The sequence below is a fragment of the Lycium ferocissimum genome, chromosome 9 (assembly GCF_029784015.1).
Source record: "Lycium ferocissimum isolate CSIRO_LF1 chromosome 9, AGI_CSIRO_Lferr_CH_V1, whole genome shotgun sequence".
Lineage (NCBI taxonomy): Eukaryota > Viridiplantae > Streptophyta > Magnoliopsida > Solanales > Solanaceae > Lycium > Lycium ferocissimum.
Genome location: NC_081350.1, coordinates 24,695,007 through 24,709,608, shown reverse-complemented (window position 1 = coordinate 24,709,608; position 14,602 = coordinate 24,695,007). Strand labels below are relative to the sequence as shown.

General features: G+C 35.4%; 1 protein-coding gene and 1 long non-coding RNA gene across 7 annotated transcripts; one reads left to right on the top strand and one right to left on the bottom strand.

The window, feature by feature from the left end:
• The first annotated feature begins 489 nt into the window (after positions 1 to 489).
• On the top strand, positions 490 to 4,440 carry LOC132069335 (uncharacterized). The gene is made up of 4 exons (XR_009417748.1): positions 490 to 1,219; positions 1,342 to 1,457; positions 4,149 to 4,270; positions 4,385 to 4,440. It is a non-coding gene; the product is annotated as an uncharacterized LOC132069335 (long non-coding RNA).
• Positions 4,441 to 8,859: 4,419 nt separating this feature from the next.
• On the bottom strand, positions 8,860 to 12,502 carry LOC132029984 (F-box/FBD/LRR-repeat protein At1g13570-like). Of its 6 annotated transcripts, none has more exons than XM_059419422.1 (4): positions 12,369 to 12,502; positions 9,903 to 10,730; positions 9,633 to 9,791; positions 8,860 to 9,519 (listed from the first exon to the last, which is right to left on the bottom strand). In XM_059419422.1, exons 2-4 carry the CDS (start codon positions 10,701 to 10,703, stop codon positions 9,205 to 9,207), a joined length of 1,275 nt encoding a protein of 424 aa, XP_059275405.1. In that variant the 5' UTR covers positions 10,704 to 10,730; positions 12,369 to 12,502; the 3' UTR covers positions 8,860 to 9,204. The 6 variants fall into 6 exon arrangements, with proteins under 6 accessions (XP_059275405.1, XP_059275404.1, XP_059275407.1 ...); XM_059419421.1 differs by having other exon boundaries at positions 9,903 to 11,138; positions 12,369 to 12,501; XM_059419424.1 differs by having other exon boundaries at positions 9,903 to 10,740; positions 12,369 to 12,479.
• Between the last annotated feature and the right edge of the window lie 2,100 nt (positions 12,503 to 14,602).

Sequence of the window (14,602 nt, the reverse complement as noted above, 5' to 3'; positions counted from 1 at the left end):
TTGTCCGGCGACCGGACACCCAACTTGCCTATAAAACTCTGATGAAATGGTCCGGTCAGGGCCTTTATGAAAAGATCGGCGATCTGTGATGAAGATGGGACAAAAGAAAGCAAAATAAGACCATCGAGCAATTTTTTCACGAACAAAGTGACAATCAAGCTCGATGTGCTTGGTTCGTTTACGAAAGACTGGGTTTTTGGCAATATGGATGGCGGATTAATTGTCACAGTGTAGAGAGATGGGAAACACCAAGATCAGATAGGAGGCGGACAAGCCAAGATAATTCTGCGACCAGGCGGCACATGGAATGATACTCCGCCTCCGCCGATGATAGTGAAACAACTTGTTGTTTCTTGGATTTCCAAGAGACTGGGGAACCGCCGATGCTAATATAAAACCCACTTACAGATCGACGACTATCTGAACAAGAAGCCCAATCGGTGTCACAGTAGTTTAAAAGTTGAAAAGAAGATGAAGAGTTCATGAAGAGCAGCTTGTAGCTGCCCAAATCATGGATTTTGCATATATTGGCTCAAAGATTGAACTGTATATGCAAGATTAGGGCGAGTGTGAGTCAAGAAATTCAATGGACCTAATAGATGCCGGTAAATAGTCGGATTCGATAACAATTCCCTAGATTCGGTGGTGAGCTTGATAGTGGGATCCATGGGAGTGGAAACAGCTCTACCAGGAAGGTCTGGGTGTTCCGATATAAGATCAAGAGCAAATTTTCGTTGTGTGATGATCAAACCCTCTAGGATGTGCAAGATTTCCAATCCAAGAAAGTAACTTGCTAACCCCAAATCCTTTATGCGAAACTCATGGTTGAGAAATGACTTAAGTTCTTCAATTTCTTGTTGGTTGTTCCCAGTTAGCAGTATGTCATCAATGTATACTGCTAAGAGAGTCATGAGTGAACCAGAGGCCTTGTAAAAAAGTGAATAATCATTAAGTGTAGCAGTGAAACCTCGTCTACCCAAAGCTGCAGATAAACGAGCATACCATTGGCGTGATGCCTGCTTGAGCTCGTAGAGAGACTTCCTCAAGTGACAAACAACATTATCAGAAGGTGGAGAGATGCTAGGAGGAAATCTCATGAAGACTTCTTCATCCAAGTCTCCGTGTAAGAAAGCGTTATTCACGTCTAATTGAAATAAAGGCCAGGAATTCTTGACAGCAATAACAAGAATGTACCGGATAGTAGTCATCTTCACTACAGGTGAGTAAGTCTCGATGTAGTCTATTCTTTCATGTTGTATATCCCCCCTTACCATCAAATGTGCCTTTAATCTATCCAATGTACCATCAGATTTTAACTTGACTTTGTAAACCCATTTGCAGGGGAGAGGTTTATTTCCCGGAGGCGAAGGGACAACTTACCATGTGGAATAGTAAATAAGAGCTTGAATTTCATTTTCCAAGGCAATTTTCCAGCCAGGATGAAGTGCAGCTTCATGGTAAGATGTTGGTTCCATGATTTTCTCAATAGAGTGCATGAGACTATGATTGTGATCACTTAACAGAGCATAAGAAAAAGAATGAATATGTGAAATAGGCGGGTTAGGAGAAATAACTGAAAAAGCAGTGTCACATATAAAATCAGACAAATGCAAAGGAAAAACAGACTTTCTAGTTGATCTGCGCAAGTCCTCCACTAGTGGCAACACTTCGATGGGCACTGGTGTAAGTTCATTAGGAGTAGGTAAAGGAAAAGATGTTGTGGAAGAAACATCTGTAGTAGGTGAGGAAATAGGACTGGATGTGTTGGAATTATTAGTGTTAGTGTGAATTGAACCTGAAATGGGAGTAGAGTTAGCAAGTGTTACTGAGTTTTGTGGAAAAGATATATTAGGTGAAGATGGTGGATTGGGTGCAAGGTTAGATGATGGAAACTGGGTATAAGTGAGTGCCTCATCACTCTTGAAAGACAGTTGTGACATAGGTGCTGAATAGGCAAAAGGAAAAATAAACTCATAGAACCTAACATTTCTGCTCACTATGATCTGCCTTTATAACCCTTTTTCCCAAATGGATAACCAAGAAAAACACCTGGAATAGCTCTAGGTGACCGTTTGTCTCTGTTAGCAGATACTGTTGACACAAAACACAAACACCCAAAAGCTTTTAAATGCGCATAAGAGGGTGATTTTTGAAATAGTAACTCATAAGGTGTTTGGTTGTTAAGAATCTTGGTAGGTAAAAGATTGATAAGATGGGTGGCAGTCAACAAGGCTTCCCCCCAGTATTTAGGACTCAAGTGTGATTGATACATTAGACTTCTACAAACTTCCAAAAGGTGTCTATGTTTCCTTTCAGCTATCCCGTTTTGTTGTGGGGGTAGCAACACAAGATGTCTGGTGGATGATTCCGTGTGAAGTAAAAAAATCACTTGGTAGGTTTCCAGAACCCAGTTCATAGGCATCATCAGATCTAACTGTTTTTATTTTCTTTCCAACCTGCGTCTCAACATAAGCTAAAAAGGACTTCAAAATGGGAAAAGCATTTGATTTGGTAGATAGCAAAAAAGTCCTAGTTGTTCTTGAAAAATCATCTACCATGGTCAAGAAGTATTTTTCCCCTTTATAAGTCTGTGTTTTATAGGGTCCCCAGGTGTCTATGTGAATCGTGTCAAAGCAATTTTGTGAAGAAATTTGGCTCTTTGAAAAAGGCAATTTAGACTGTCTAGCCATTGGACAGATATCACAAGGAAGTTCATCTGTTTTTGATAGATTGATTGAAACACCATTGATTTTCCTCATTGAAGCATAGGGTAAATGACCTTGTCTATAGTGCTAAAGTTTGCAAGAGTCAAAATTCTGAGAAACATTTTTCATTTCATTGATAGAGGATACATTACAAATATCAGGATCAGAAAACCAGACTCAACATTAGACAGAACAAGACTTTTATTTGAAAACAAACTAGACCTAACAACTAGAGGCTTAGTAGGTTTGGATGGGTTGAGCTTGGCTGAGAAGTAGATAGAGACCTGATGCAGCTTCACCAAAAATCTTCCTTCTCTGTACTGAATGGGCCTGTATGTAACATCCACTTTTAGTAAATAGAATTCCAAGATCAATTTGAAAAACAAACTGTCCTACATAAAATAAATTGTGTTTGAAAGAAGGGTCAAAAAACACATTGGTCAAAGTGATGTAAGGGGTAAGTATGATATCTCCCATGTATCTCACTGTTTCCTTAAAAGAATTAGGCAAGGTGAAAGAAATAGGATAAGGAAGCATTCTTAAGTTGTGAAACAAAGATTTATCAAAAGACATGTGATGAGAAGCTCCTGTATCTATGATCTAGGGTCTTGGCTTGAATTTAGTGAGAAAAGTAGTATAAGCTTTAAGAAAATTAGAAATACCAGCCATGTTTGCCTTATGCTCTTTTTCAGTTCCAAAACCATGTTGTACTGCAGTAAACATGTCAATCAACTGTTGACATTGATCCTTTGTGAAACTTTTGATATTGAAAGTGGATGATTTGCTGCTTCCCACAATTTTGGAAGGAGGATAGGCATTCATTCCACCAGTTCCTTCCTCATTAACTTGCATCATAGTTTCTTCTGAAGCAGCTGCATTAGCTTTAGGGTTGTTGTAGGGTCTTTTAGCTTTATTTGTGAACTTAAAATCTGGAGGGTAACCTATTAATCTGTAACATCCTTGAATAGTATGATTGGTTTTCTTGCAATGAATGCAGAAGAGGTTGTTGTTTGGTGTGAAATTGTTTGTGAAATTGTTTTGATTTTTTGGATTTGAGATTTCTATATTTGTTTTTCTGGGATTTGGATTTCTTTGTTGATTCCACCTACTAACATTGAAGGCAGATGAGTCAATGTTCACATTGCTACTAGAATGTACCTCTCTTTGAGATTCCTCATGAAGAATGATAGAGTAAGCTTGACTTGTAGATGGTAGAGGCTTCATCATGAGAATATTTCTTATAAGCTGAGAAAGCTTCTAGGTCCACATTTGCATTCACAGTTACAGTTCATGAATGTGTTTAAGACCTTTAGTTGATCCCATAGTTTCTTCAATTTGTTGTAATAAGTAGCAACATCCTTTGGTTCCTTGAGAGATATTGTTGAGATCTCTTTGAAGTTGAAATAACTTAGAACCATCAGACTGACCATACCTTTCCTGCAGCTCATTCCACAAATCTGAGGCTTTTTGAGAATAGAGTATACTCTCTGCAATGTCCTTGCTCAAAGAATTCAACAACCATCCAATGACCATGTCATTACATCTTGACCATTGCTCAAAAAGAGGTGAGGTTTCTTCTGGGATTTCTGCTTTATCATTAATGAAACATAGTTTATTTTTGGCTGAGAGTGAGAGTAGTACTCTGCTATCAAAACTAACACTTATAAGGTTCATGCCAGGTGAAACTGAAGCGTTCAAATGATAAGGATGAGTTGGTGGTAGAACATCAGTTACACTCTTCTCTCCATGAACAATGGTAGGTCCAGTGGAAGTTTGTGTAGAGGTTTCTGTTGGTTCAGTCGACATAATTTTGCCTGACTATGGAAGAAGAGTGAAGAAGTATGTGATGGTGATTCGAGAAAAGCAATTCCACTACACCTGCTTTGATACCATGAGAAAATTCAAAGAGAATGAAAATTTTGTGGAAGCTTTTCTCTGTATTTCTTCACTATTTTCATGTGTACAAGATGATGTCTAATTTATACAAGTTAAGCTAGGGACTAAGGACTGAAAGTATAAGTAAAATAATTGTGTAACAAACTAATTATATCCTACAACTATTTTATTCCTGGAAATATCTAATTTTGTCCTATACAAAGTGTCATTTATACTATATGGTGGGTTGTATATATGTTGTGATTAAGTAGCATAGAACTGGGCTTGAATTTGATTGTTTGCTGTGGTAACATCTGAGCCCAAAATTTTGACAGTGGCCCAAACGTGTCAAGAGGCCCAATTGAATCATTTGTTGTCATTTCTTGTTTGCCCCGTCTATCAACATTTGTTTCTTCTTCTTCTTTGTACACATTAGACAATATAATTTCATCAAAAACAGGCACTTGCACTCCCAAAACAAGAACCACCCTCCCATCCTTCTCATTATAAACAACACATATGAAACAACATCGAAAAGAATGTCCCACTGATTTGTATAGTCACTACAAGAAAGTATAAAAACGGCAACAACTCTTTGGCAACAAAAATAATATTGCTGGCACATATGATGAAATTTTTTAAAAATGAACTTTCTTTGTTGCCATATATTGACTATTGTTGCGAAAATGCTTTATAAATAAAAAAGTTGTTGCGTCGTTGCAATAACGTGCGTCGAAAAAGTTTATGCTGTGTTAAAAAAAATGTTGTTGCCAAAAGCACTTTTTGCAACAATAGTCAATACTGTGATAACAAAAAAAAAAATTGTTGGCAACTATCTTCTTTCTTGTAGTGAGTCATTTCTAGTATCGCCTTCTGAATCGTCATAATCAATCTTTTAAGTATTAGGTTTAGTCCCCTGAAATACCCTTCCATTCCTTCCAGATAACCTCATTCTTGAGTAACCAAATTTTTTCAGGAAACACCACCTGAGTATTATGTGACATTAAAATTCATCAAGAGCTTCTTTGACCCTGCTGAGTATCACATTAAATGATTGTTTAATTAAACCCAGTATTGATTCCATACTGATTCTACTTGTTTTGGCTCAAATACTAGCTTTATCAGCAAATATTAGCCCCAGTCCCGTGTGTCACTTTCAGCTATAATATACTCCCTCCGTCCCAATTTATGTGATATAGTTTGACTAGGCACAGAGTTTAAGAAAAAAAGGAAAACTTTCAAAACTTGTGGTCTAAAAACAAGCCACATATATTTGTGTGACTGTAAATCATTTCATTAAGGATAAAAGGGAAAGCTTTAAGTTAAATTATTTCTAAATATAAAAATGTATAATTCTTTTTTAGACAAACTAAAAAGGAAAGTGTATCACATAAATTGAAACAGAAGGTGTATCCTGAAACCGCGAGTTTCAGCATTAATCCGTGCAAAGACGAACAAAGAGGTCATTAATAAGAGGACCAAAAAAAGAGCACATAGAATTGAGGACATAAAAAGAATAAAAAGAGCTCATTAGAGTGAAGGAGAAAATGGAGCCAAATCAACTGAGCAGGAAAACATCTGAAAATTGAATGAATAAGAAGAAATGGGATATGCCCATCAGTTGTTTTTTGGTGAATAAATTATTATAGTAGGCAAACATTGAATGTGATTGGAGGCAGAGAGATGGAAACAAGTCGAACTAGTCATTCAAGTAGTATATCTTTTAGATTATAAGGTTAGAATTTTTATTTTCAATTGTGGTTTAGATACTCTGTTTATTTTGATGGCAAAAAGGATGGGTATGTTAATTATAGGGCTGAAGACCAAAATGATCACATTTTATGATATATATTAAGGACCATTTTCATCAAGTTCATATATTAAGAAACAAATATATCCAAAGCCCATATTAACTTATTCTATTAATAAAAGTTATGATAGAATGGAGAGAAGATGTGTTGAATTAGTGGAATTTGTACAAGAAGTGAAGCTGCCTAGTCAAGATGATGAGAAATTAGTGCCTCAGCCTATGCCAAAGCCACCAACAAGTCGAACGGCTGATGACAATCTCGATTTGCAAAACAAGAGTTATGGTGATACTTATAGCTTCAACAACGATGTCAACGTGCAAGGTTCTTCGACTGAAAATCTACAAGTTCACAACCAAAGGTCGGCGAATTTGGACTCTGTGCACCAGATGTTAGATAAAGTGCCAACAGATAAGGTAGCGGTGCCTTGTGACAAATTAGTTCCTGGCTCTGAAAATCTAAGCATGGGGTTGACGACACCTATTTAACTGTTGAAGAGGCTGAACTGAAAATCGTTGTTGCTGGGATTTTACATGTTTCAGTATAAGAGGAATAAAACTGAAGTAGGTAAAGATGTAGGAAAGAGTGTGGGGAAAGTTCTCTGAGAAATTGTGAAAGCAATGTCGATATGCACCACAGAGCGCATGAAGAAGCTAGTAGCCGTCTTTGAGCTAACATCAGACGACACCGCTGCTATTTTTGATGGCTATCCACCTGCTTACTCTGAACTTCAGGTGAAGAATTTGGAATCCTAGTCATCTTTGATTGATTCTGTTTTTCCTCGTGAAAATCGTGCTTTTAAAAGTCTATCTTAGGCGCCAACACTGTTGTATACAGCAAATACAACAGCACTGTGAAGTTGGATTTGGAGGGTGATGTAGATGGCATAGAGGAAAATAGATCTAACAAGGGAGAGATTGAATATGAGCATAAGTTATTTGATGACATAAGGGACTTCTGGTAAATCAACTATTGTCTATGCATGTCTAGCGGAAACTGAGAAACACTTGGATGAAAACATCTACTCCTCTGCTGAGGTGGTCGAGAAGAGTGTTGAGAATCTACAGGAGCTGCTCATTCAAGATCATACTAATGAACATGAGGTAAAGCTGTTGATGCAGAGGCCATGTGGTCTATACCAGGTTGACATCATTCATGATTTGTCTGCTTTGAGATATGCCAACCAAAATGGGCTCAAAGTTAATTACATGGGGTTTTCTGGTCGACTACTCACCACAATACAGTAATGAAGATTGCATAATCAACTACCTAAAATTCAAGCTTTTGATTCAAGAGTATGAGGGTGCTAGAGTTGAGATAATTGGTAGGGGTGAAGATACTTGGGGGTTACCATTAAGCACTAAGAGTTTATCAAGTCTTGCAATCTCAACCAATTAAGATGTTCGGTAGAATCACAACATCTTAGACAGCCAGACTTGTATCTTATGCAGGCAGAGTGCAACTTATCAAAAGTGTCTTGTTCTCCATCAAGACATTTTGGTCTCAGGTCGTTGTTATCCTAAAGAAGGTGGCTTCAATGATAGTGGCAATTTGTAGAATATATCTATGGACAGGTAACACTGATGCGAGTAGGAAAGAAATAATAACATCTTACCATGCTTCAATATCGTGCCCAATACTCTCCTACTTTCTCTTTAAGAACGATATCCTAATGTTATATAATAGCCATAAACGGAATCTTAAACAGCAGAAATCTTTCTGGAAAGAAATAAGAAGCTGATTGTAATGAGAGCTTAGTGCTTGGAACAACTGTGTAAACCAAAAGCTGCTGGTGGTCTTAACATCATAGATGTAATGGAGTGCAACAAAGCATTATAGCTAAACTACTACGGAAATTGAGTAACAAAAAGGATAAACTTTGGTAAAGTGTTTGACAATCTGGGATGCAACACCGACTCAAGCTTCTTCACTGCTGCTAAAGATATTCAAACGTAAAATGTATTTTGAAGCTGCTGGTTATAACTATGACAGTTACCTAGACTTGCAGGACTTTCACGGAGAAGGGTAATTTCTGGAGAAATAATGATGGAAGACCCAAGTGGCTATTCATTTTTAGAAAAGCTGTACTGGAGAGATTATATACAAAGGATACGCTTGCTACATGGGGCATTAATACAAGCTTTGAATGTCCCTTGTGTCTCAATGGTCTGGAAAGCACTGGTCATCTATACATTTTATGCCCATATGCCACAGAGGCAATTTGAAAGTTGGAATAGAAATGAAGCTAAGATTTCTGAGCTTTTATCCAGCTTAATTTTTTCCTTTGTTTAGAGAAAGAGTAGTAGCTAGTAGTACAGACTGAAGATGAGGTTGTTACTTCAATCTTCTTTTCCTGTAATACTTTCATTCAAGTTGGTAATAAAATGTCTATTTACCAACAAAAAAAAAAAAAGCAGGTGGAATCACTATTAAAAAGCAGGCACACATGTACAAGGCATAAAAGAAATTCATTGTACCTGGAGGTGCAAAAGAGTTGCACTGGTTTCATATTCCCAAAATCTTTTACATATTATCACTGAAGTTACTGCTGCACCAACATGGCAGCTTCGTAGTAGAGTCAGACTAATAGCTTCATGGACTATATCATTAATATAAACAACTAAATACATTTTACAAAATTCACAGAGGATACTTGAGACAAGGACCTTCACAGAGCATATCATACTGCACAAAAGATGCATTTACAAAGCTGCCACAACCAAAAAGGATAACACAGACTTACTATACCAGTACTGATGGTCCTCTTGAATTCAAACTGTAATATCCACAAAACCAACACAATATGAAAAGCAAAGTCAAGGCACTTCCATCACTATGTCTGTACCAAGTTCTTCGTACTTGAATTTAACATTGCGTGATGGACATGGAAATTGTTTCATCTCATGGATCATCTGCATAACCTGATCATCAGGAAATGCGTGATTCAAAATATAGATTTCTTCAAGTGCAGGTGCAGATGACAGTATAAACCTCAGAAATTCCGTTTGCGGCTCAAGACCACCATAAATCAGGAGCATGCACACCTTTTGAAGCACCTTCATACCACCATATGAGTTCGTTTGGGCTTTTATGAATTGTACACCAGCTTCCTCGACATTTTTGATGGATGCCTAAATGATTAGCCAGGGGGTGTTAAGCAGGAAAAGCGAGAGAGAGAGTGTGTGTGAGTGGGGTGGGGCGGGGGGGGGGGGGGATGAAGAAAATACAAAAGGGTGTTACTCACATCCATTGAAAAGTATTGTAACCTGGGACATCTTGTGATCAAGTAAACAGCACCTACAACCTCCTCTATGTTTTCGAACGACATGTGCGAAATGTTGAGATCTCTGACATTGTTTAGAGCAGTTGGAGGACTCTCTGGCAGACCTCCCACAGTCAAGTACTAGAAGTGAGTCACATAAAAAGGAGTTATTAAATCAAGCTGAGCATGCCATTTGATTATGATATTTACCATCACTAGACTACAATATATAACATCACAAATGTAGATTACCTGCAATACCCCACCATCTAGGTTCAATTGTTTTAGGTTAGGCGTGTGATGGAAGAACTTCACAAGATTAGAGCAAACAGGAAACTCATCAGCCAAAACTCGCAATCTGAAATCCACAGTAACTTGTTCAAGCTTAGGGGTGTTCTTAAAGCAAATGGACTTCAGTACTCCTATGAAATAGAAGCACCGGAGATTAGCAGCATCAATTTCGAGGCAATCAAAGTTTGTGCATGCAACCAACCGTAACTGTTCGAGCAATGGGCATTTAGAGATGAGATCTCCAAATGTTGCTGGCACGATAGTGACAGTGTGAAAGTCAATGTGAGTAAGCTTTTTAAACCCTATGAAAGTGGTTGGAGGGTGGAACACACAACTAGAAAGTTTCAGATGCCTCAGTTGCTGGAATGCAAAAAGGTGCGAAGGCATATGATATATGTTGCCTACGCCTATTTGAAGGGTGAATTCTTGGACGTTTTTCCTGGAAAGGAACAGAATCCAGTGATCAAAATCAGGACAACTTCTCCAGTAACGGCCCCAGAGACTAAACTTCATTATTGGTCCTTCATGGAGTAGCAGGACTTGGTAAATCAGTGTCTTAGGTATCGGATTTTGCGGGATATACAGGTACTCATCATTACCAAACTCTAGTTTTGGACGTCTGACCCACTTGTACCTCCAGCCTTTCGACAACATACTGGTCCTCACTGCATCTCGCAAATCCAAGCACCCTAGGATATTCTCCAAAATATGACAGGGCAAATTGCTAAGCATATCTACACCAGAACTCCGAGCATGCCTCATGGTATAGTGCTAGTGATTTTGCAAACACTTCCGAAAACTAAAATCAGTAAAGTTAACCAATTGAACATAGCAAGCAAATGTAACTACTGACATTCACATTACTCAGTATGCAACAACAAAATACCCAGTATAATCCCATATAATTACTAGTTCAACTATTAGCAACTACAACATACAATTTTATGAGAGAGCGCAAAGTACAGATAAGAGAGTATCAGAAAACAATATGGAGGAACACCATTAGTATGGACAATGAGAATCCTATTAAGGTGTCATTGCTCTCGTTAATTTTAAGCCCCATCTAACCTGTTGAATGGTAGTTTATGGTTTTTCTTTCTCTAAATAGCACGCGTCCTGCAGTCTTTAGGCTTGAGGAGAAAGCTATATTTTATCTGTCTTTCCCATTGTCCTCGCAATTTAGTTACATTTCCCAATCTGTCATAAGTCTTCCTCATTAACACGCAACTCCCAAAGATAGAGAAGTAAAACACACAATCAATACACATAGTTTGAGTATACAAAAGTGATTCGACGAGCAAGCCGTAATGATTCTAGACATACAAGGGGGCATGAGAAAGTGAGTATCCAAGGTCAAATACCATATAAATAATAATATTACTTACCATATATATAATAATCTCACATCTTATTTTTTAAGCCTGGCAAATTGTGTATTTCCTCATTTAGTGAAACAACTTATTATTATTTTTTTAACCTTTTTTTAAAGAAAAAATTATTTTACCCCTCCCCCAGGAGCTCCCGCGGTGACTTGAACTCACAACCACCCGAAGTGGAGGGCGCTTACCACCGGAGCAACCCCCTCTTGTCTTTTTTAGTGAAACAAGTCTATCATTCAGGATTGACAAAATAAATATAGGAAATATAAGCTGGATAAGAGCAAGTGTATTTAGATATTTAATAGCATCATCTATTTATCATTGTCAAAGGAAACAGGTATACAAAAAATAAAAGAAAAACATCCAGTCTTGATCATGACTCACTGCAAGGGAAGAATTGAACATTTTTGCTGCCCCAGAATAATTTAGAGAAAGTAAAGCAAAGCAAATGAATTTTTGTTGCAAGTAAAAATTCACCAAGCATATGGTGCATAAACACAAACATTATGGGGAAACTAAGAATTACCAAAACCTGTCAACCAATAAATTTTTAGAGCAAGTAGGCAAACAAACTTGTCTTTATTCTGAATGGGAAAATCCTTTTGTTTGTTGCATGTTGTTTCTCACAAACTATTACTCCTTCTATGTGTGATAGACTTTGATACATTTTTATATTTAGAAATAATTTTAACTTAAAACTTCCCTATTACAACCACACAAATATTTTTAGACCACAAGAAATCTTTTCTTTCTTTCTTAAACTTTGTACCTAATTAAACTATAACACATAAATTGGGACAGAGAGAATACTAGTTTACTACTAAAAGTCAACCCATTTTATTTCAATTATGAACAAATAGGCTTCAAAAAGCACAAAACTATTGACAAGTTGGGAAGATTAGAGGGTTCCTTTAGGTAATTTTGCTATACACATAATGCAAAAGAGTTAATAACCTGATTTGATTCAAGAAAGAACTCAAATTTAAACAAGTACTTTCAGGGAAAAAAGAAAAGCACAGAACAGACATGATGACAGAGCAAGGCTTACCTGTAGATGAGAGAATCGAAAGTTGAGTCAACTTTTCAGTTTCTTCCTTTAAATTCCTCAGTTTTTTCCCGAGACAATTGAAGTGTGTTGTTGCTAGCCATGTGAATACCCTAAGAAAATACTAACTCTTAAAAATAAAAATAAAAATAAAAAAAGTAATTTAACTAAATTGCTCCTTACTGAATAAGTTCTGAGATTAGATTACATAACACTTAGAGCCTGTTTGGAAAGCCACCTAGTAATTGGAATTGGTGTAATCACTACCCTAGTAATTACACAGCCTAGTAATTACACAGTATTGTAATTACAACGACCTGTTTGTTTATAATAATGTAATTACAGTGTAATTATAAGCGTGATGTTTGGTTGCACAAGTGTAATTACACAGTTAGTTTAATTTAAAAATAAAATTTAATTATAAAAAATTTAAAATTAATATTTAAAAATATGTGCCTTTATAAATGATATTAAATTAGTTATTTAATAATAAATTATTTCTTGAAAATATGTTAATTAATAATCATATATTTGTAACTAATATTGTAAAAAAAAAATTGATATATAATTTTAAATTAATAGTGTTTTAATTTTAATTGATTGTAAAAATTAAAAGCATACTTTTTTTGTGAGAACATCATGGGATTGGATGTTTGACAAAAAAGAATATTTATAAATATAATGACATAACACTATTCAAATGTTTGACAATAATTCTATCAATTGTAAGTGAAATATAAACAACATGCAATGTGAAATAATAAGTTAATAGTACTAAAACAAATATTTTTAAAATCGAAAATATAACCTAAATTGAGAATCCAAAAGAATATTTTTAACATAATACTCTTATGTCAAATTCTAACGTTACATAAGTAAGTTTCAACGTAACATCAGTAAATACTCCTATAATTCAAAAGAAAGGGAAAATATAAGTCAATAACCTCATTCACAACGAAATTCTACTTTAATAACTTCACTTTTTATATGCCAAGTTTGCTAATGACTCATTCTTTCTAATATTAAAAGATGTAGTTTCAAAAATTAGAATATTCACACGGTTATGCTAAATGAATAAAATAAAAACCTAAAAAAAAAAAAAAAACGAGCAATTACATGGAACCACAAGAAGTAAAGGTTGGGAATGAGAAGAAAGGAAATGAAATATAAATTCTATAAAAAGAAAAATATATTTTAAAAAAAATACAGATAATTAAAAAGTAAAAATAAAAAATAAATTAAATAATAGAAATAAAAAATAAATTATAAAGAAAAGAAATTAAAATAAAATAAAATAAAAAAGAAATTAAATAATAGAAATAAAAATAAATTAAAAAAGAAAATAAATTAAAATAAAATTAAAAAGAAATAAACTAAAAAATAATCCTGTAATTACAGGGTGTAATTACACCCAATTCTCAGCACACCCCCCCCCTCCTCCTCGAATTGGAGAGTGTAATTACACTCTCTCAATTACACTCAATTTCCACCTAACTGTGTAATTACCTGGTCAAACAAACAGACAAAACTGTGTAATTACACCCAATTACACCCAATTCCAATTACCTGGGTGGCTTTCCAAACAATAGGGTCAAATTTGAAAAAATAAGATTAATTCTTTCTTGATTTGATAAGTGAACACTTTTTTTTTATCCAAGAGAAAAAAGGCTAAGTAGACACATTTTTATTGAGGAAGTAGTAGGTTATCTAAATATACACATGGGCAAGATTGTTTATTTTATATTTCCTCCAGTTAAGAAAAAGTGTCCACTTAGCCTTTATTTTTTGATTAAAAAGTGTCCATTTATCAAATTAAGAAGGAATTAACATCATTTTTTAAAATTTGCCCTCATTAAGTGTTAAGTGATCAAATCTTAATACCTATTAATTAGGGGTGGTATAGTTAAATTACTCATTTTTGCCTAGAAAGCTAGTATTTTCTTAAAGGGTATGACTAAATGGATACTCTTTTTGAATCGGAGGGAGTATTTAATTTCTTCTATTTGGTGTACTGTCACATACTTAATAATCTTGTTTATTTTGATATCATCATTATGGGTGCTTGAAATTGATTTTTGGCTTACTGCATGTACAACACCTTAAATTTACAGTAAAATTGATTTAGACAATTGAATTACAGTTTGTTCTAATTGAGAATCTGAACACAGGATAGAGTGTTTTTATTAGACACTTTAAGTATAAATTTTGAAGAAAAAAAAATTGTCCGTGTTCTCAAG

Coding starts and splice junctions, on each gene's coding strand:
- LOC132029984 (XM_059419422.1), bottom strand. CDS start 10,703: ATGAGGCATGCTCGGAGTTCTGGTGTAGATATGCTTAGCAATTTGCCC. Junction 9,792..9,902: donor TAGATGGTGGGGTATTGCAG/GTAATCTACATT, acceptor ACTCACTTCTAG/TACTTGACTGTGGGAGGTCT. Junction 9,520..9,632: donor TACAATACTTTTCAATGGAT/GTGAGTAACACC, acceptor CTAATCATTTAG/GCATCCATCAAAAATGTCGA.